The 22,973-nt window shown below is 41.1% G+C and overlaps 2 protein-coding genes across 6 annotated transcripts; both read left to right on the top strand.

Annotated features, from left to right (window-relative positions):
• Positions 1 to 235: 235 nt before the first annotated feature.
• Positions 236 to 5,703, top strand: LOC139479615 (uncharacterized). The gene is made up of 3 exons (XM_071262454.1): positions 236 to 253; positions 1,167 to 1,360; positions 5,232 to 5,703. The coding sequence occupies exons 1-3, from the start codon at positions 236 to 238 to the stop codon at positions 5,701 to 5,703; spliced, it is 684 nt and encodes a 227-aa protein (XP_071118555.1).
• A 1,163-nt stretch (positions 5,704 to 6,866) lies between these two features.
• Positions 6,867 to 17,552, top strand: LOC139479174 (KH domain-containing, RNA-binding, signal transduction-associated protein 2-like). 5 transcript variants are annotated; one of them, XR_011654347.1, is made up of 11 exons: positions 6,867 to 7,092; positions 10,044 to 10,165; positions 11,133 to 11,249; positions 11,487 to 11,630; positions 11,868 to 12,067; positions 12,415 to 12,489; positions 12,659 to 12,836; positions 13,678 to 13,814; positions 14,154 to 14,230; positions 15,708 to 15,904; positions 17,485 to 17,552. XR_011654347.1 is itself a non-coding variant. In XM_071261975.1 (10 exons), the coding sequence occupies exons 1-10, from the start codon at positions 6,966 to 6,968 to the stop codon at positions 15,809 to 15,811; spliced, it is 1,281 nt and encodes a 426-aa protein (XP_071118076.1). In that variant the 5' UTR covers positions 6,867 to 6,965; the 3' UTR covers positions 15,812 to 17,552. The 5 variants fall into 5 exon arrangements, 4 of the variants coding, with proteins under 4 accessions (XP_071118076.1, XP_071118079.1, XP_071118077.1 ...); XM_071261975.1 differs by having other exon boundaries at positions 15,708 to 17,552; XM_071261978.1 differs by having other exon boundaries at positions 12,677 to 12,836; positions 15,708 to 17,552.
• Positions 17,553 to 22,973: the final 5,421 nt, after the last annotated feature.

Raw genomic sequence — 22,973 nt, forward strand, 5'->3', positions numbered from 1 at the left:
AGAAAAAAAACACTGAGAGAGAAGATGCCACGACTAAAACAAAATATGAGGTGATGTGCTCACGTTCACGTCGCTTTCAAGATTATTGCACGAGCATGCACGTGTGTGTGGCTACTTGTACAAGTCCGGACTTAAGCCGGTTCTAATACCAGCCCACTGAGATACCATCCCGCAGTTTAAAGTGGACTTCGACACATCATACAGACACCGAGCCAACCAGTCCTTTTATCCCTCAATGTCGGGTGCCAGGCAGGTAACTCGAAGCACAATCTTGTAACGTCTTTTGGTATGACGCGGCCATGGAATCGAACCGGGCAGAACTCTATCCACTAGACCACGGAGGGTGTCGATAACACGAAAGCGATATGTTTGAATCAGGAAGTTTGTTTTAGTCAGGTTGAACAACGTTTTTTAGGTTACCAGGACAACAGTTCACAGAATAAGCAAACCGTCTGAGAAAACGTCACAGGAGCAACCAATGGCCGTCCTCGGACAGGTACAACTGGCGACAACTACTGTGCAGGATCGCTACATTCACACCAAGTAAATCGGTTCCAGAGTAGCTTCATGGTGGATAAAACACAGGAATGTCTATGTCCAGACCATAAAGAACAGAATACGAGCTGACAACATCGGAGATCAAAGGCCAGTGAGGAGAGGCATCTTGCCACCCTGCCATAGACAATTTTAACAATATTCCAGTTATATAACGGCGTGTCAGCCTAATGTGGGAGGAAAGCCCGAAGTGGTGCAGGTCTCAGACGTGTACAACTCTTGTAAAACGGGTATACAGTTAGTGAGTGAGTTGGGTTTAACGCCGCTTTTAACAGTATTCCAGTTATATCACAGCGTGTCACGGTAGGAAAGCCCGAAGTGATGCGGGTCTCAGACGTTTACCACTTCGGTGAAACCCACGAGCACGTGTATGGCGCTGACAAACCTAGAAACATAATCGGGGCGAACCAGGATTCGAACCCACAATCATTGTTTCTGGCGTGCCCAAGGGACGCAACTCTGCACAGCGAATCGCGGAGCCTTATAGGACTGGGCCGCCCATGCCCCCTCTGAGTACAAGAGGTTCTGTTAAAGAGAGAAGAATGTATATGATGCTGAACTCTTGATGATATAACGGTGGCAGCTAAGAATGGGGACGTTTGAGCCACCAGTGCCCCCGAGAGGAGGAGAAGCAGAGGAAGAAGGAGAGGAAGCAGACGAAGACGGAGGAGAAGCTCAAGGAGGAGGAGACAAAGAAGAAGAAGCAGCAGGAGGAGAAGCAGAATGAGAAGAAGAAAGGGAAGAAGGGGGAGGAGGGTAAGAAGGAGAAAGAGAAGAAGCAGAAAAAGAAATATAGTTCATTCTTGTGTGGATCGTTTACTTGCGTTGATCCAACAGGAGGTGCATATGAAACGCATATGCATACTCGTACCTTGTCAAGCGCCTCCTTACTGGTAACGACGAGCCACAGGCCATAGACGGAGCGGATGGCCTTTGACGTTTCCCGATCTTGTTCCAGTTGCTATGGAGGGCAAGGTCGGAGATCATGGCTTGCCAATGTATTCTTGTGATGTTTGGCTGCTGGGGGTAGTCAGCTACGATGCATACACAGCAGACGCGCGCATTATCGTCTTGAAAGTGAAAAGGTGGACCAGCATGGCGTACACCTGTTGACGTCAGATTCCCACAGTTCCCAAAACACCAGTGGCGACTGGCTGGAATGTATCCATTTGTTGACAGTGGTACAACACGTGATCGCCGAGGGCAGATCATTAACATTTTTTGTCTGCAGAAACCTGTTCCAAAGTCTGCAAATCACAGACTGAGACATATTGCCTCCCTGGGTACTGCTAGTTTAAATACTGCCAATAACTTTTAGCCGTTGATAATGTTGATCACAAATAATGTATTTAAACAAGAGCTTACGTGTTACTGTGGATACTCAAAGTCAAGGACAAATGGTTTAGAGGGATTTGATTACCCTTCATTGAGTGTCAAAGACCAGAATGACCCCCTGCCGATCATAACATCTATATTTCATGACCACCTACTATTTTGGAGAGTTTATATTCTAAAGTGGGAATAATTCGCAGAAGAAATCTACTTAAGATTAAACCCCAACGAGACAGTCAACAAACTTGTAAATCATGGATTCGCTACCACTTTTCCTCTTTCTTTCCATCCTCGGTCCTAATATCTATTTAATCCCTATCTCTGTTTCTCTTCTCGCTTTCGACCCCCACACAAAATTCTCGGTGTCCTGTTTTTTGTTCCCGGTTTTCATCCTCGGTTTTTTAATCCCAGCCAATCAGGTTACTATTGCTTGTAATACGAGGCGACCAAATTAGATTGAGTGGACACACATGATTTTTTACTCTTCCCTCTGACAATGAGGATGTATCGACCCCCAAAGAGACGCTTTTCTAGATATGATGACAGTAACAGCTTTCGAGTTACATTAGAAAAAAAAGAACTTTATTAAACAATAATATTAAATATGGTATGCCTCCGTGGTCTAGTGGTAGAGCGTCCGCCCGGAGAGCGGAAGGTCCGGGGTTCGATCCCCGGCCACGTCATACCGTCATACCGTCATATGTGTCTGAGATACCATGCCGCAGTTTAACATGAATACCCCACTCAGACACAGTATACTGACTCCGAGCCGACCAGTCCTTGTTTTAGCCCCTTAATGCCGAGCGCCAGGCAGTGTAACAACAAGTACCATCTTTTAACGTCTTTTGGTATGACGCGGCCGGGGATCGAACCCCGGAGCTTCCGCTCTCGACAAGGAGTAACAAGATATAAAATGTTATATCGCCCTTTTTAAACAATTCCAAAAACATTTACATACAGTCTCCGTGTTTAGCTGCCACCGTTATATCATCAAGAGTTTAGCATCATGTACATTCTTCTCTCTTTAACAGAACCTCTTGTACTCAGAGGGGGCATGGGCAGCCCAGACGACTAAGGCGCCGCGATTCGCTGTGCAGAGTTGCGTCCCTTGGGCACGCCAGAAACCTATGATTATGGGTTCGAATCCCGGTTCGCCCGATTATGTTTCTAGGTTTGTCAGCACCACACACGTGCTCATGGGTTTCACCGAAGTGGTAAACGTCCGAGACCCGCATCACTTCGGGCTTTCCTCCCACATTAAGCTGACACGCTGGAATACTGGAATACTGTTAAAAGCGGCGTTAAACCCAACTCTCTCACTCACTCTTGTACTCAGATTTGGCATGTATTCCATTTAAGATCTATCTATCTATCTATCTATCTATCTATCTATCTATCTATCTATCTGTCTAAATTCTAAATCTAAATTTGTTCAACATAAATCTGATTTTAGTTTTGTACAGTCCATATAAAAATCCAGGCGGTTGTTGCTTATAAAGTTTTGTAGCTACTGTAACATAGGCTCCTTGATTTGTATTTCCTGTATTTCCCTAAAGCACTATCAATATTATCTCCTAATAATACACGATACTGGCATATATGACCTGATACAGTGAATACACATATCTAGTTACAATATCATCAGGAGTCGAAATGACGAAGTAGTCATCAATGCTGCGCTCGGAATGAGATACATATGTCAGATTGACTGTGGCGTCAGATTTACATCTTCCATCAACAATATGGATGCCCAGAATCTTACTCACATCTAGTAAATGTAAGCCATATAGTTGTTTATGACTTCATGTAAAGATTGAGGAGACATAAGTTATCAGTTAAACACTCCAAATGAAAACAATTCGCATGAATCGCCATAATCATGAAGAACGTCAGTAAGTTGCGGTTTAAACGTGTCAGTTCCGATCTCTTCTCTGTTTGCATGTCTGGTGAATCCTGGTCAGGCTGAAATACACGCAAGTGGGAGATGTAAGGGAGACAACTCATTCTTCACCCTAACAGAAGAGCATTATCGGACATTCTACCATGAATTTGGAATTTACTCAATTCTGATTGGTCAATCAGAGGCTATTAAATCACAATAAACCCCCTCTGATTGAAACAGCTGGTTTGACGGCCGCATCACCGCAGAAGCTTATATTCATAGAATAGTACTATTTTCAGTCATTGTCGGTAGGCATATTTAAATAATTATATCTACAATTACAGGTTACAAAATGCACAGATGCGGTTACTACAATATTCAAAGGATGTGTGGCAATACTTTTCGTGCAGAAAAACACGACAGAAATCAACAAAGGGAATGTATTTACGTTTTGGAGACAACAGAGAGCTTGGAATTTTGGCGCTTTTCTATATACGACTGTGACGTCATCTTTTGCGTCACAATGAGCGATATGATGTCATATTAGTGACGTGCGATGTAGAGCGAAAGCCTTGCAAAGCTTGCTTTGTTTTCTTTAGGGATGCCCACCTCATGTTAGCTAACCAAGTTGCCGTGCTTCTATGCTTTCAATGCCTGTCATATGTTCGAGTGAAGTATTACGGTGTAAACAAACTGCTTGAGTATATACAGCACCATATTTTGTTCGGTGATTCCGTAATTCATCGATAACCCACTCAAAACACTGAACTCAAAACATGCCGCTTCACTCAATATGTTTGCTCACACCAAAGAGTTCGCGTTTTATTTAGTCATGGTAGAATAGAGATAAACATACTGTGTTTTCAATGTAGAGCTAGGTTACCTGTAGTTTTAACCGCGCTAAATTTAACAATTTGAAACCTCACGCTGCGCGTTCGGTTCCAAACTCAATTTAGCGGGGTTAAATCTACAGGTAACCTAGCTAGCTCTACATTGAAAACACAGTATGTTTATCTCCTAAGTATACTCTCTCGAGGAAGGAGAATATTTTATGTTTAAAACAAAGTTATATAAGTGTTAGTTTTTTTGTGTCATGTGATATTGTGTTGATTGCCTCCAATAAAAAACATAATGTCTGACATACCCTCAAATAGTTTTCAACTAATTTTAACCCGAATTTTAACAGGAATGCATGTCATGAAATCATCGTAGGATAGCCAAAAGGCAACGATTCGTTTTCATAGAGGTGAAATCAAAATACAAAACTATAAAACTGATTTCTCTAAAGAAATATAACAATCACGTTCATATCAGAAGTAAAATTAAACAATCTACAAAAAAAAACTAAGAGATTTAGGCATTTTCTTTTCTTGAAGGACAAAACCACAACTGTTACATCAGGCAGATTAACTTTAAAATTGTTCTTCTCCTTTGCCAATGCTGACGTTGACATTTTATGAAGAAGAAAAATCAGAAGAAGCAGAAGAAGTAGAAGAAAAGGCAGAAGCAGGGGAAAAAAGGAGAAGAAGCAGCAGAAACAGACGAAGGAGGAGAAGCAGAAGAAAAAGAAGCAGAGGAAGAAGCAGACGAAAGAGAAGAAGGAGGAGGGGGAGGAGGAGGAGGAGGGGAAGAAGCAGAAGGGGAAGAAGCAGAAGAATAAGACGAAGCAGCAGAGGAAGCATCAACAGACGAAGGAGAAGAAGAAGGAGGAGGAGGAGAAAAAAATGAAGCAACAGAAGAAAAAGAAGCAGAAGAAGCTAGAAACAGAAGAAGAAATAGCAGAAGAAAAAGAAGCAGAAGAAGCAGAAACAGACGCAGGAGAAGGAGGGGGAGGAGGAGGAGAAGAAGCAGAAGGGGGAGAAGAAGCAGAAGAAAAGAGAAGAAGAGGAAGCAGAAGAAAAAAAGAAGCAGAGGAAGAAGCAGCAGAAGAATAAGACGAAGCAGAAGAAGAAGCAGAAACAGACGAAGGAGAAGAAGAAGAAGGTATAGAGTTCATTCTTGTGTGGATCGTCTACTCGTGTTGATCCAACACGAGGTGCATCTGAATTTTACTGGGCTGCCATGTCTACTATTCACCTATTCGAATCTTCAGTTGTAGCAGCTCCCGCTGACTTCAACACCCGGAACGTTTGGTAACTGATGTTCCACATTTCAAGGACTTCCCTCGAATATCACTGCTCGCGCGGACCTCCATCTCGGCATATGTTCGTATAATAAAGTGTAAACTGGACGATTTTCAATATTCTTTCAACAAAAAGGTTGTACGGACTTTGGCGGGACATCATTAAAACGTCGTTGTTGGCTGTAAGAACACTTTGAATAAGGAAACAGTTCATAAAACCGAATACTGCTCTCCTCTTCAGAGACACTGCAACCAATGTAGCAGGTGAACCATGCACAGGCGGATCCAGAAAGGGGCGAGGTCCAGGGGGTAAGGCCACTTAATCACCGGTCACACACATGAGCAGCTCCTCTCGTGTTGTCGTCTGTAGTAATCGGCGGTAATCAGCAAGCGCAAGGACTAGACACTTGGTCATTTAATTAAGCACCACCCATGTTTTCGGATATTGCTACATTAACAAATGACTGGTGTTACTCATTGATGTAAACACGGCACGAGAGTACTTTCTATCTTCTCCGTTCGTAAATTTTTTTTTCACACAATATATATTTTTGAGGACATAGGTTAAATGATATTTACACTGTAGTTCAAGGCTTTTCACATCCAATCTCTACTACTCAGTATGAAATAGAAACTGTTTGAGAAAATAAAAATGTTTTCGGGGTGAGTTGGGGCGAATAATGAGTGCAATAAGTCCTATGCCTAATAGACGCATCACAAATGTCAAGCGGCAGCTAAGCGGAGTTACCGTTCTTGAAATTCGATTTCCCAGGCAGGTGGCACTTTAGTAGCATTGTATTCATACACGCAATTACGAATAACATAATCTCCGCAGAATAAAGACGGACTGCTGATATGATCGTTGCATAAATATTTTTATGTAATAAAACAGTTAGCTGTGTAAGCCGCATTCGCAGTTTTAAATTGCATTTTGCAGCGAGTGGATGTGCAAGTACGACCTATTTGATCACGAACTACATCGGAAGTAACGCGGGATAAAAGGCTGATCGCAGTCAGGAAATAAGCCGGTTTGTACAAGTAGGAACAGTATAGTAGCGTTCAAATTAACTAAAAATGTCGAACAACGATTCAAAGATGGGGATTGTGGACGGACAAGACAACACTACTTATCTAGAAGAACTTCGGCTTGAGTCACGGCAAACAAATCCAAATTCACACGCAGGGCGCCTGCTTCAATCAGGTAAGATAACCAGTAAATTTGGGCTAAGGTGCGCCGACATGTGCTCGGCCATGTTGCTGCCCCTTGCCCATTGTTCAGAAAAGTGAAAATTGAAATCTTTGCATAACAAGGGAAGGCGGTAGATTTACTGTATTCAGTTGCATTTACCATTCAAATTCTTAACCTTCAGTGTCTAAGATAGTTTTCTTTCTTTTCTTGCCTTGAATATATTATGAAAATGCATTGTTTGCTACGAATTTAGCCAGGCCTAAACCGATTACAAGATTCTTGGTCTAGACCATCCGACCGGTGATTTGTATTGCGTGTCGATGCGACTAAATATAATTAGCCGATACAACATGAACCTGATTTGATCAAAAGTGCAGTTCAACTATTTTATTTCGTAAAATTTACAGCTTCTTTTGCCATAGACACAACGATAGGCCTAGTCCATGCTAAATTTGAACTTAGTAAAGGGGTAAAGGTTCCCATAGAAATACTATCTTCATTTAAAGTTCTGAAGTTTTATGCTTTTTTACAGTGTTAAAGATCAGGGAAATCTTTTAATTTCACTGGTAGGTGTCATTTCACCTTGCTATATATTAGTCAATCTCATCTGCCGTCTGCAGGCATTCAGATCGGTCCATTTTCTTGGACTTTAAATAGGCCTAGGCTACTTGGTAGCACGTCAAGCTGACCGCATGTCACTATTGTCGGAATGGCCTCGAGAGGTAAAGTGAAAATGGCCACAGAAATAGTCTGAAAAGCTTGTGTATTGCAAAAGCTATTATTCACAGTTGCTAACATTGAAGGGCAAAGACTTCCACCTGTATTCCTCCCTCCAAAAAATTTTGTGTATGCGTTGCTGCTCAATCCTTTTTATTATGTTTATTATTTCTTAATTTGAAGTTTACATGATACACAGCTTTTCCATAGGACGAGAGATCGTCACATGACCGCTAAATTGGTGTTAAAGTGTATGAACAACACAATTTGATGTTCGTTTTTCACAAGACCGTGTTCTTGAAATGGCGCAATCAATGACGGACTACTTCCACACTCCTGGGAATTCCCTAGCGCGATTACATACAGAAGTGTTCTCTCATCATTTAGACCCTTTAATCTTGAGCTTGGTGTTTTAGTATACATTGAGAAAAGTCAGAGTTCAACGTCCCGTAAATGATAAAGGATGAATATGCAGGGATCAGGCTATTATTTCGAGATGACCTTAATTGCAACGTAGCAGTGTTGGACTGTGCATCCATTCTCATTTGGTTAAGACAAAGACTTTCACACTTAAGTTTTAATACAGATCTGTCTTCATTAATGGATTTCATTTTCGATCTTATGCAGGTGGATTAAGATGACATTCAACTTCCAGCAGTTACTCTATTCCTTTGTGTTACAGCTGCTGCCACCACTTTCCCATTTCAGTTGCTAGTGGTGGTAACAATTGAAAAATTGATTTCTTTGTTAGAGTTTTCAATAATTTGCTACTTTGTGTTAACTGTAACAGTTGTCCATATATACAACTGTTGTCCACACACATGTTGCTATGTCAGGTGAATTCTGTAATGACCTGGATGTTTTATCTTATGTACAAGGAAAGTTTGATGCTTTCTGAGTGTTTTCTTTCTTCACTAGTCTGCATTGATAGAATTTCATTATTCCTATGATACTTGATATACTTTGTCCAATATTTTTTTCGAAGTAGTAAGTTAATACAGGAATTAATTCATGAGCATCTTGTTTTTGCCTAAAAAGTTCCTATTATATTTCAAATTGTAGGTGTGTTGATAAACTTTATATCTTAGTGTTTTATTAAACCCAAATTACAGCAACTAAGTCAAAGTACTGGAATGGTGTGATGTGTAAATTTTGTGTTTTTCTTGTTCTGGTAACAAGCTGTGAACTTAATATATTTTAGTATGTCAAAGGTGTGAATAAATTTTGTCATTGTCAATCCAAACATTCTGTTTTATACACAAGAAAATAATTAAATGTTTCAATATTGAGTGTCATTTTTTACATGGAATGGGTTTTGGGTTTCACGGCCATCAACTGGTATATAAAATGGCATGTCCTAGAATAGAATGGATTCATGCTTCAGGCTAGTGCTGAAAGTCCGACTGCAGTTTAGCCTTAACTTGTCTGGATTTAGTAGACCAGAGACTGCGTTTAAATGAAATATTTGACTTCAGTTCATAACTAGACTTAGTCAGTGATCTTCAAGCCTCAAAGTTTACTTTTTTAACTAGTAGCCATATACCTACTAGGGCTGGGACGAGTCCAGATTTTCTACCCGGGTATCCACTGCAAGTTTCAAGAGTTGGGAAAAAAATGTCTGATTGGTATTTGTTTTACCGCAGCCCTGGCTAAAACTATTTAAGTCAATACATACGTACATATACAAGTCAAAAGGTATGTGTGCATGGTCAGAAGGAAATGCGAACATAAGCGACTTGTAGTGTAACCACTGAGCTATAGTGAGTTTTTTTGTCATTAAACAATATATCACGTGTCTAACCACGGGTCCGTGTAGTCCTGTGGGTACCCGGGTCCTGCTCAGGACCCACCCGACCCGAGTTACCTGTGTCTGGGACTCCAGGCTTCTTGGTTGGTGTACCGGCCGAAGGTGTTGAAAGAGCTTATGTAACTGAATCCCTTGTAATGCTGCATTGAGCTATGGGAGTGTTAATTAAACAGACAATGTGTACGGTAAATGCGTTCCATTGCGACCATGAAAACACTGTCAATCAAATTGTTTGTTTGTGTCTACATATGTGAAGCAATAGAATTTAGTCGCCACAAGATATTTTTCAAGGTAGCCATTTGGCGACCTTTGAATTTAAGTCATTAGACAAATTGAAATTTAGGTCGCAATTAGAAAATCAAATAGGTGAACATCCTTAAATGAGCAAGTAACGTTAGTCAATGCACTCGTACTATGGTGTCTATGGTTGTATTTACAGAAATCAGCAGAATAGAGAAAGGAGAAGCGAAGGAACGAGTTGTGTCATGGATAGAGGTGCACCCAAACAACCCCCAGCCCTTGTCCATCAGAGTGCGCATTCCAATGAAAGAACATCCAAGAGTGAGTAGTAGGGCTGTTAGATTCACTCGTGTATTTGGCGAATCGGACTGTTTGCCTTAATGAATTGTATTCATTATTTTGCAGTTACTAGAATCCAACATTTTCGATAATATATTTTTGAAAGTTTTTTTTTTCTGAACAAGTCTGTTCATTATGAAAGCGAGATGTGCAAAATGGAATTAATACAAGCCATGCAGGTACTGTCAACCATAACATTAGGCTATAAGCGACTTTGTTTATATGTAATGCTTGTTTGCTTTACCAAAAAGTGTCACTAAGCAATTACATGACATACATTTTTAATAAACTAAAGTTTTACACTGACTTCAAGTTTCATTGAAGGGATACCATGTAGTTTTTCACTGCATAATACTTGATAATTTTTATTTTGCACTAAGAATAATAAACAACTACAATATTCTTATCCTCAAACTCTGATATGCAACATGCAAGGTGAAGCAATAGTATCGTAGATCATGTAAGGTAGACTGAGCACTTACCCCCCTAAAACTCCCTTCGGCTAAAATGCTGATTGTCTGTTAACGCTCATCATTTAGAAAGTAGCAATTGATCAATATTTTTTGGTTTCCATAATTGCGCAGTTATGTGCATTTACATTGCCTGTACCTAAATAACATCCATAAGAACTTCTATATGAATGAATTTTTTCCAAGACAACACTCCTATAAATTTAACAGTAATGAGTTCACTGGTCGTTGTTATGATTAACACTGTTGACATGATCAAACTATGCCCACAAAATTATTTTCTTATTGTTTGCAGCAGCTGAGTAGCAATCTCATTGTCACTCATTGTCGCACTAATAGTCCTTATACTGTTATCATTGCAAGGACAGAATTGGTGTAAATGATTTTATGATCCTGAAAAGTACTAATGGGATTGTGGAAACATGCCATGTTGTTTTGATTATATTCATAACGATATATTCTATTGTCATCTGTTTCAGTTCAACTTTGTTGGCAAATTGCTGGGGCCCAAAGGAAGCTCCCTGAAGAGACTACAGGAGGAGACCGGTACCAAGATGTCGATCCTGGGGAAGGGATCAATGAGAGACAAAGCCAAGGTAACTCACTGCATTGCAATTCGAAGTGTATTTCAGTGTATGGATGTACCTTAAACTTAAATTTGTAACTGTTCTTGGCAGTACCCTTGACGTTGTGAGGAAATTTTGAAAAACTGTTTTGCCATGTATGTACCAAGGCCATTTCTTTTTCAAAAAGGTTGTAGGTCATTGGAAACCAATATGATTTCTTGTTGTAATGCATCCATTTCCTATTGCTAAGGTAACAATATGTTGCAGGAGGATGAACTTCGGAAGGAAGGAGGCAAGTACGCTCACCTCAATGATGAGTTGCATGTGTTTGTGGAGGTGTTTTCTGAGATGACTGACAACTACGCAAGACTGGCACACGCAGTAGCAGAACTCAAGAAATTCTTACAGCCAGTAAGTAAATGCATGTGGGAATGAATGAAGGTTTTGAAGATGTTAAGTAGATACCAGTAGCCCTTACCTAGTCTGAAAGAAATTGATTTCATGTCAATACAGAGCTTTTAAAGTTAAATAGTTCAAATTAATTTGAAAACACTGGGAATCATTACCTTTGGCCTCCATGTTAAAAGTAAATGCCAGTTGCGAGTCCTCAATGACTGACGCTAAAAAAACACCATCTTGCCTTGACAGGAATACAATGATGATATCCGTCAGCAACAACTTCAAGATATGATGTACATGTCTAATGGTGAGAAGGGTATGGCCCCACCCCGTGGAGGAGGCCGTGGCGGTCCTGGAGGTGCTGGTGGACCTCCTGGTGGACCCAACTTCAGAGGGGCTCCCCGTGGAGGACGTGGTGGAGCACTCATGACCCCACCTGCGGGATCAGGGTAAGTTGCATGGTGGAGCACTCGTGACCCATACTGCATAAATTTGTGATGTGTAATGGGATTTAATGTTCCTACACAGCGACCCTGTGGGGAGAATACATCTCAGCACTCTTCTACATATGAGATTGGATGGTCAGGCTTGGTTGAGTGCATGTCTTTGGGTGGAATATCGTCCTCTGAACAGGTCTAGATAAACCCCTGGAACCTCTAGTAAAACCAACGAACATGGGAACAACTAATGGGACAGTTTTTGTTTCTAATGTACTGAATGAAATTTCACTCTCTGGTAGGGTTGTGTAAAAGGAAATTGTCAGCCTATCATGACTTGTGTGATTTTTTTTTTCCAGGGAATCAAACTATCACAGGGCCCCACGAGGAGGTCGTGGAGCTGGTCACCTTGGCACATCAGGCTCTGGCGCAAGGTAACTTGCATATATGACACTGGACATTTATATCACCCTATAAAATAGCATAAAGAAATTTGTTTCAATGAATAAATGCTCAGTATTTAAACAACTGAAGAATTCAGGATAGAGAATCTTTTATCGAATCTATGACAAGGAGAAAGTATCATGTAGTAATAATGTTTAGCTTCTCTGGTTTCAGTAGAGGTGGTCCTTCTATGAGAGCACCTCGTGGTGGCCCACCGTCTCGGGGGATGTCACGTGGTGGAGGGCAGACCCAGCGAGGAGGCATGGGTGCTCCCCGTGGCCGCCCAGTAGCACCCCCACAGCCTGTACAACAGACCTATGATGACTACAGCGGAGGCGTGAGTACAGACAACATAGCATGACCATTATTCTTTTCAAGGAAGTGTTTTGTGCTCTAGTTCATATTTTGCAGTAAAGTCATCATTGAGAATGGCCTAAATTGGCAAATGTTATTCAAATAATCCATTTTTTCAACATTATTACTGGGCAGTGGGGAAGCCTAGTGGTTGAAGCGTTTGCTCGTCACACCAATGGCCTGGGTTAGTTTTCCAACATGGGTACAATGTTTGAAGCCCATTTCTGGTGTCCCCATGATATTGCTGGAATTTTGCTAAAAGCAACGGCAGATCATACTCGCTCACTCACTCAACATGATTACTTAAACTCTTTCAACCCTGGAAGATTAGGTTAGAATAGGTCTTCAGCAACCCATTACTTGCTGTAAAAGGCAACTGACTCACTGATTTGGTTGATACATGTCATTGTATCCAAATTGGTGTTAAACAACAACCCCCTGCCCAAAAATCTTAAACACTTTCAGTAAGGCCAGAAATAAGGTAGTTTGGTAGTCATAGTAGTCATGGAAATTTTTAATTTATTTTAATACCCATGCTTGCCATAAAAGGTGACGATGCTTGTCGTAAGAGGCGACTAACGGGATCGGATGATCAGACTCACTGACTTGGTTGATGCATGTCATCGATCCCAATTGCATGGATTGATGCTCATGATATTAATCACTGGATTGTCTGGTCCAGACTTAATTATTTACAGACTGCCATCTTAAAGCTGGAACATGGCAAAGTGCAGCGTTCCACAACAACAAACAAACACTGTAACATTGATGTTCTTAGTCTAATATTGAGATGAGTTTCTTGTAAATCTGTATTTGTTTGGCAGGATTACTCTGCTCAGGGTGGCTATGAAGACTATGGCCACGGACAACAGTATACTGAGCCAGAGTATGACTCGAGTTATGGTGGACAGAGGTATAGTGGACATAGTCAGGAGTACTTCAATGAAGAAGAAGTAGGAGGGTAAGTGCAGCATGTTGGAAACAGTGTCAACATTTCTTTGTTTTCTTTTTATCCTTAAAGGTAACATGTAACATCCAGTGACCAGGTAATTACACTGTTCAACCAGTGTACTTATATAAGTTTGTTTTTAAATTGACTAATTGGTTTTGTGGTGTGGACACACAAGGGCATAAATTGCCGAGACAAGTCTTGATGCTCAACATGAAGACCTTAATCAAATCATGAAGATGAATTTTTTTGTATAATATTTTGTAACTACCTTGATAGATTGGTGTTCCTCCAATTATAATAAGGATACATTTTGTGTTCAGATCTTTTATTTTTCAATGTTTATTTCAGTGACACCCAATATTTTGATTATGGGCATGGATCAGGGTCTGCTGCAGGTGGTTATGAAGACTACGGTGAGACTACAGGTTCATAGCCTTGCTTTCATCACTAGATGTCAGGGCGGCTGGCGAGAAGGAACAGTTTGTAACATAATGAAGCCCTAAATATCCCTTCCAGTCTGGAAAGAGACTTTAAACATATTCTATGCCTAGATATATAGTTTAATGTTGATACTTTTGTTTGTGGCATTTGAAGGGTCGTGAAGAATGTTTACATAAGGTTTTAAGACTGGTTTTAAGTCAAAAACCTTCATTTTATCATGTAGGGGATAGTTTTTATAGCATTCACGTAAATTATTCAGTTATGGTTATGATAGTATTGGAAATTAGATATCAAGTTTTTAGAGTAATGAAACATTAATTTTTAAACTTATCCTATCTCGCACTATGCATTCTAAATTCTCATTCTCAATCCTATCTCACACTATGTATCCCACACTATGCATTCCCTCTAAGATAGAATTGAGAATGCATAGTGTGAGATAGGATAAGTATATAAATATACAATTTATTAGAACATTTACAATACTTTAAATTTATTATTTTTAAAGCGTTTGTTCTTTTGACTGTGTTCCAGTGTGCGGATATTTCTGTTGTACACTCTGCGGACTCCAGTGTTCTGCTGGTTGTCGGGAGTGTCCACACTTTCAACACTCGGTCATAGAGCAAGACAATGTCATAGTGCTGCTTGGGTTTTCAACAGTCCTTGTAGTCTCCTATATTTGTCACATTCATTAATTTCCTTCACATCATGTATTGATTTGTCCTTGAAGACTTCTTTCCGCCATTACTCCATAGCCCGACCTGGAAGGTTTGTGGTCTGACTTGTGGAATTAATATTGGCAGCCATAACATTTTTTTAAGTGTTTTTGCACATGGATTTCCAATTTGGTTTGCTCTACATTAGTTTCAAACGTAACATGGACGTTTTCTGTGCAAGTAATTTGAGCATAGAAGTGGGTCTCACCAAGGTCACACTTTTTCTGTATGCCCTTTGAGAACTTCTTTTGTTTGAACTGGTGACCTTTCATTATTGACAGAAAGTTTCTTGGGAATTAAGACAAGCTTTAAACAAATGCAGGAAAATGATTTAACTTTGCATTTTGTGTAATAACAGTTCTGTTATGACATAATTTCTCCGATGACTGTGTTCCAGTGTGCGGATATTTCTGTTGTACACTCTGCGGACTCCAGTGTTCTGCTGGTTGTCGGGAGTGTCCACACTTTCAACACTTGGTCATAGAGCAAGACAATGTCATAGTGCTGCTTGGGTTTTCAACAGTCCTTGTAGTCTCCTATATTTGTCACATTCATTCCAGAAGCTTCATTTTTGGTCTTACATTTGTCCGTGCTGACTAATAGTACATTGTCAGATGATGAGGCTTATGTGAGATGTGGTATAGCTGGAGAATATTTATGCTGGAAGGGTTATTTGGGGCAAATAGTTGCATATGGTACATACTGTGTTCAGGTGACAGGCGATAATTGGTGGTTTTCTTTTCAGGTGATAGTTGGGGAACAGGGTCTGGTCCAGTGAAGACTGCGCCACGTGGGGCGGCCAAGGGCCAGTACAGATCACATCCCTACAGTCAGCGAGGAGGATATTAAGTGCTAGCTTCACGCCAGTCAGTTGGTGTAGGCGCCCAACGTCTTATCATTCATCGTCGATCATCTTGTGTGGACATTGTGTATCAAATTGAGGTACATGGACAATTGGACTGTACAAGTTTTATCGTGCCAGCTTTTAATCTTATGAGATACTCAAGTCGTCTTAATTAGGTTGTAAACCCTTTAAGATGTGAACAATTTTTCATACAGTTTAAGGACTATGCTTAATTCTGCATAAAACTGTTCATCAAAACAAATCATTGGACATTGTTGAAAGTAGGCGTTTAAGTCATGTGAACTTGTAACTAGGCTATAAACGCTACAATGTTGTATCGTAAGTCATTTTCAGTGTGTAAAATAAATGTTTTAAAATCATTTATGTCTTTGTTGAAACTAAATAAGTATGGTCAAGGAATTAATGAAATTATTAAATTGAAATTTACATCTGGGTTGTCAATTTTCATTCACAAATGGATGTAAGTATTTTCTACTTTCATTTGCTAGACTTAAATACGCAACTAGTTTAGCATTGATACTTGGGAATGATAAACTTGAGCTAACTAAGTCAAATAAACTGTAAGAAATTATGTAACAACTCACATGTGAACTTGATAATATCCATTGTAGATTTGTGAAGACTGTTGAAGAAAGTTGACAACCTTTTTACTTGCAGAATATTTTGCTAATCTTTTGTTTGTGTTTGCTATTTTAACATTCCACTTCATAGATGATTAATCTTAGCATTTTTCCCATAGGAACTACTTGAATGAGAAATAAAATCGTTCTCAAACTTTGATTGTAAATTTTAGAATGTTTTTGCTTCTATCATATATTAATCATGTTAATTAGAAAAACACAAAGAGAGTTAAATGTGTTTGAAAAAAGCTAGTCCATGCCTAGAACAAGTTGGTGCCTCCTGGTTGAGATAAATGGGGAAGTAACTCCATCCAAACACAACTGTGAATTTGAACTGCCTTGGCTAGATATGGCTTCGTGTGCTTTATGAATCCAAGAGAATTGATACCCAGGCATCATAATGAAGAAAGACAGACCTTAGAGTCTGAGTTCCTGTTATTACAAAGAATATGAAGCAGTATGCAGCTAACCAGCCCCCAAACCATAGAGGTTACCATGGATACATGTAATTTCAAACAGGTAACGTGAGAAGCTCACCTCAGCACATGAGGATTTTGTAACTAACCATGTTTCTATTTGCCAAATACTGTTTTGGTAACGAAGTGAATACTTACACGCAGAAAGAAATAAACTAAACAAATAAAAGGAAAAAGAATATTGTTGTCATGTGTTATGATTTTAATTATTTCATAAATATGCTAGTTCAAAATCAATGTTTTTGTATTTCTGTTCTGATTTGTATAAAGAGTAGGTACCACTAATTCAATGATTTAATTCAATGAACTTAGTTTACATGTACAAAACAACTGTACAATAAATCACCAAGCATGATCCAATCCCAAAGTTTTTCAATCATGAGAAAGCAGTGAAATAGACGTTGGATACCAAACAAATAACGAACATACTAGGAATATTCAGGAATCATCTCTAAACTACTTCATTCAAAATTTGCATGCAATCTACTTAATAGTTTATCTAGTAATACATGTAATCTGTTTTTGAGGAAAAAGTACTAATCATGTTTTTTGTCATTTCAGGGTGAGTACATGGAGTATGAAAGAATCATCTTTTCTTTTTTTTTACCAATAAATATTTTTACATACAATCTGACTTAGTTGTGAGGAGTAAAGGGTTATTGTACGCAGGCATCACAAATTGATGGTCGGTGAATGTCCAGAGTAGTTCCTGTGACTGACCATTTGGACACCTTTGGGATCCAAACTCACAATTGGTCTAAAATGTGGATGGAGCAACTCCCTTTGATTCCATGTCTACCTGCTATCTTATCTCGACCACAACCAATGTTGAAGCTGAGTCACTGTCAGCGATTACGAATATTAGTTTAAGACAACCAGTTATGTTTTGATACTGTTTTCAGTCAAAGGACTTTGTGTTAGTAGTACATCAGGTCACATCTATTATACATGTATATGAATTCACTCCAAGAATGACATTTAAGTTCAGCTAGCATGTAAAGTTGGCTTTTGAAACAACTGGTAGAGCCGCCATGATGTATACCTACCAGAGGAGATGGAAGATGATTGGATAAATATTTTGTAGCATTGTGGGTCCCTGGCTACTGAAAGGGAGAAACTCGACAGTCTACCACTGGGTTTTGTGCATCGCCCATTAAACTGTTAGTTCAAGAAACATTACCTATTTATTGGCCCTCCGACATGAGTGAACATTTTTACATCGGGCGTTAAACCCACCCAGTCGCAGAATCTAAAAAAATTGAATGGGTAAACGTGGCGCGAGCTGCGGTAACAATGTATCTGAAATTCTGAGTAACTTCACTGCTATGTTAATTATCGCCGTCTGTCCTCCCGACATCTCGGGTATCCGTATATCTAAGGATAACGACGGATATTTGTGAGTTCAACACCGCATGTAAGATAGTTCAGTAATACTCATGAAATATACACGTGATATTGCGATACATATATGAATGACTACACAAACACGATATGTGAAGAATGAATATATATCATTTGCTATCCAATAAATGTCAATGTTCTAATCATAAAAAGCAGCAAAGACCAAATACCTAACGCTAACGTTGCAACACGGAACAGTAACACCATATGGCAGCTGCGGGAGTGACGCACGAATAGGGCTATGAAAGTGGCGGATTCTCATTTGTCTGTTAAGAACTGTTCAACCGAGACGCCTAGGACGCCGCAACTCGCTGTGCAGAGTTGCCTCCCTTTAGCGAGCCAGAAACTTACGATTGTGGGTACGAAACCTGTTTCGTCCCGATTATATTTCTAAGTTTGTCAGAACCATACCCATTTTACCAAGGGACCTGCATCATTTCGGGCTTACTTCTCAGTAAGCTGACACGCCGTGATAAACTGGAATACTGTTCAAAGCGGCTTTAACTCACTCAGCTATTCAAACGGCTATATCTCTTTTGCGAAAGGTGTGGGCAACATCCTCTACAACACCAGTTTCAGGTTTGGAATATGTGGCGAAACTGGCGCCATGAAGCTGGTCTCGGGCCAAAAAATCGGAAACTGCGAGGTCGGTGGTTTCGAGCACGCACGTATAAAGCATAATGAACCATGCATCGTTGGAGGACTGCATGTTCAGGTGAGGTGAAATGTGGTTTAACGCCGCGTTCAAGGTGATATTGCACTAAATTAGCGATGTGCATGCACGTGTGTGTGTGTGTGTGTTTGTGGATTAATGTAGATTTTATAGTGCTAAGCCCACTGAGATACCATGCCACTGTTAACACTGAATATCCCACTCAGGCACTGTATATGTACTGACTCCGAGCCGACCTTGTTTTAGCACTTCAAATGCAGAGCACCAGGTAGCGTAACATTAACCATCTTTTAACGTCCTTTGGTATGACGCGAGCGGAGATCGAACCCCGGACCTTCCGCTCTCCGGGCGGACGCTCTACCACTGACCACGGAGGCGGTCTGCATGTTCCGTTGTGCGCCGAGACAACATTAATGGTGCATCGAGCCGATGGGAGCGCCAGGATGTACGGACGTCGCCGTTGAACGTTTTGCGATAAATAAACAGATTTGGCGTTGACAGCGTAATGATGTGTGCGTATTCCTCCAACACCGGTGGAAAAGTCCAACTTAACGGCCCAACGCTGATGTCAAAATTAACATCAACACGTTGTAGGTCGCATACACCACAAAATATATTCAACAAAAAAAGTTCTTGTGACACCAATATTTCAGTGTATTTTCCAAACAAGTAAAGTTTGGTTTTCAATATTGTAGTACATGTATGGAATCACAAAAACGCAACTGCTACAGAAAAGCATGCATTCCATGCAAAAGCTTTTTATGCAAGCCCCATGCATTTCACTACCCAAGAATGGGTATAACAACATGCGTTAACGGGATTCCATTCGGATGAAAAACTCAGAAAAACAACCAAATTACACAATTATTTAACATTGCGAAATGCCACGCCTGTCCGAAAATGAGCGCCTGCGAGCCATTGGTATGCTTGAAGCAGGATCGAGTCAACGTGATGCTGCAAGACCATTTAACGTCCACAGAAACACCATTTTGTGTTTATGGCAACGTTGGCAACAGACGAATTCAGTCAAAAACCATCCTCGGAGTGGCAACGCAACTGCTACAGAAACGGACGAATTCAGTCAGAGACCATCTTCACAAACTGTACGTCGTCGCCTCAGATGTGCAGGGATTGTCGCCAGAAGACCCGCCAGACGTCCTAATTTGACAGGAAACCACCGTCAGGCACGTCTACAGTGGTGCAGTCAGCGTCTACGCTGGACGGCCATGCAGCGGGGACAAGTTCTATTCACTGACGAGTCTCGTTTTTACCCCAGCCACAGCGATGGACGGATTCGAGTGTACCGACGTCGAAGTGAACGGTACGTCAATCATTGTGTCATGGAAGAAGATCGGCTCGGGGGCGCCAGCGTTATGGTATAGGGTGGGATTACAGCAAGACAGAGGACACGTTTGATAGTGGTAGACGGAAATCTCAATGGACAGCGCTACCGCGACGAGATCATCGGCCCTGTTGTTTTACCGTTTTTGCGTCGTCATGGCCCAGGCATTACCTTTCAACGCCCGGCCTCATATTACTCGATTTTGTTCAGGATTCTCTTCAACAAAACAACGTGACTGTCATCCCCTGGCCGGCTCGCTTGCATCGCAACCAGAGGTGGACACACACGATATTGATTTGTAAATTGACATTTTGGCATGGTCATGTTTTGTTTTTTTATGAAATAACGCATTTTCTGAAGTTTGGCAAATTAAACTATTTGAACACCAACAGGAGTCTTGTATCTGTTGCAAACCGAAATTGTTTCAGATTTGGTAAAAAGCATAACTTTGCATTAAATCTTATTCAATGTCACAGGAACTTTTGTTGTTCAGTATATATACAAAGTTCCACAATACATATTACACAGCTTAAGAGTAATTATCCAGAAGTGAATCCAAACGTCATTTCAACGCCCAGTCGGACATCCTGCCTTCGCAACACTTAAAGGGGCACTTTCAACAGTTCACTGGTTTCACGTTTTGTCCCGAAAGAGAACCATGAAGCTACCGTAAATCACATAAAAAACTCTTGCCTCGAAAACACGCCTGGTCAAGGTAAAGTCTGGATGTTGTGCTGTAAGAAGTCCTGACAAACACGCGCAATATGCGAGCGTTGTCCTGTTGGAACTCTCCGCCATGAACGTTGATCAAGTCTCTGTAACGCACACCTGTCAATGCACCTGTCACATGCACGAGAGGCGTCCTACCACCGTGATGAATTCTGGCCCATACCATGACACTCCCGCCGCCAAATATGACAACCTGCTGCACACAGTTGGGGGCGTAACGTTCAGCACGGAACTCGTCAGTAAACAGTACATTTCTCCACCTTGTACGTGCCCATCTACGGCACCAAAGCAGACGGCCTGCCAGATGACGTGGGGGCAATACATGACGTCGAACAGGTCTTCGTGCAAAAAGTCCAGCCTCCCTCAGTCTGTTGCGTACCGTTTGATCTGATATTCTGTGTACCCCAGGGATCTGTGTGGTTGTAGACGTGGCTGTGGTAGTGCGGTCTCGGAGGTGTCGCAGCCGGATGTATTGATCTTGTGCTTGGGTTGTCACCCTTGGTCTTCCTGACCTTGGTCTGTCGTCAACTCTGTTGGTGTTGTTGTATCGGGTCCACAGTGCGGAGATTGTCTGTCTGGATACGCCAAAGTGCCTGGCCACTTCTTGCTGAGTTGCTCCATCTTGTAATCTCCCAATGGCGTTGTTTCATTGAGCTGCATTCAGTCTTGGCATTCTGTCACCGCCTCTACTGCCGTTATAAGGACTGTGTGAACAGCCGTTGGTGTGGATTTTTATACCCATTCAGCAGGGGAGCCTGCATGCTAAATGCAGGATCCTGTGCTGCACGTTTTTTACAGGCGGTTGCGTTTGGATGAAGCTGTAAAATTGATCCCCAAACGCTACATTTATGTGCTTTGCATGTGTTTCGCGAATTATAGACACATCATCTTTCTGTTTGACTTATTTGGTTCTCATTTAATTAATTATTTTAGATATTTGGCAAAAAGTGGTTTTACATCTGTCAAGTTTCTTTTTTTGAAGAGTATATATATATTTACAAAATAAAATCCAAATGGAGCCCTGGCCAATGGTTAATTTCAGAGTTGAGGCAATCATTCTAGACTTGAGTTGGATTCAGTATTTATTTATTCTCTAGGCACTAGGAGGCAGACTAGATGTCAAACTTCCCATATGATTCTGGAGTTCTATAGGGGCCGACCATTCAACCAATGCTGACAAAAACGATATCACCCCCGTACACAAGGATTGTGTAAAACGGAGGCTAAACATAAGCATGAGATTTCAAGAGGATTAAAATTAATTCAGAGGGGTCAGGTGGCCCAGCTGTCATGTTGAAAGGGCCGATGATCTCGTCGCGGTAGCGCTGTCCATTGAGATTTCCCTCTACCACTATCAAACGGGTCCCCTGTCTTGCTGTAATCCCACCCTATACCATAACGCTGGCGCCCCCGAGCCGATCTTCTTCCATGACACAATGATTGACGTACCGTTCACCTCGACGTCGGTACACTCGAATCCGTCCATCGCTGTGGCTGAGGTGAAAACGAGACTCGTCGGTGAATAGAACTTGTCACCTCTGCATGGCCGTCCAGATGCTGTCTGCACAATTGTAGACGTGCTTGGCGGTGGTTTCCTGTCAAAATGGGACGTCTGGCGACAATCCCTGCACATCTGAGGCGACGACGTACAGTTTGTGAAGATAGTCGTCGAAGGCCAGGGACGCTTCTTGCAGTCACTGTTGCTGGCTGGAAACGATTTCGTAGGTGTGTCGTTCGAATCCAGTTGTCTTGTCGATTATTGGTTATGCGTGGCCTGCCACTCCGAGGATTGTCTCTGACTGAATTCGTCTGTTGCCAACGTTGCCAACGTTGCCATAAACACCAAATAGTGTTTCTGTGGACGTTAAATGGTCTTGCAACACCACGTTAAATCGATCCTGCTTC

Source organism: Haliotis cracherodii, unplaced genomic scaffold, assembly GCF_022045235.1.
Source record: "Haliotis cracherodii isolate W230 unplaced genomic scaffold, xgHalCrac1.p SCAF_4, whole genome shotgun sequence".
NCBI lineage: Eukaryota > Metazoa > Mollusca > Gastropoda > Lepetellida > Haliotidae > Haliotis > Haliotis cracherodii.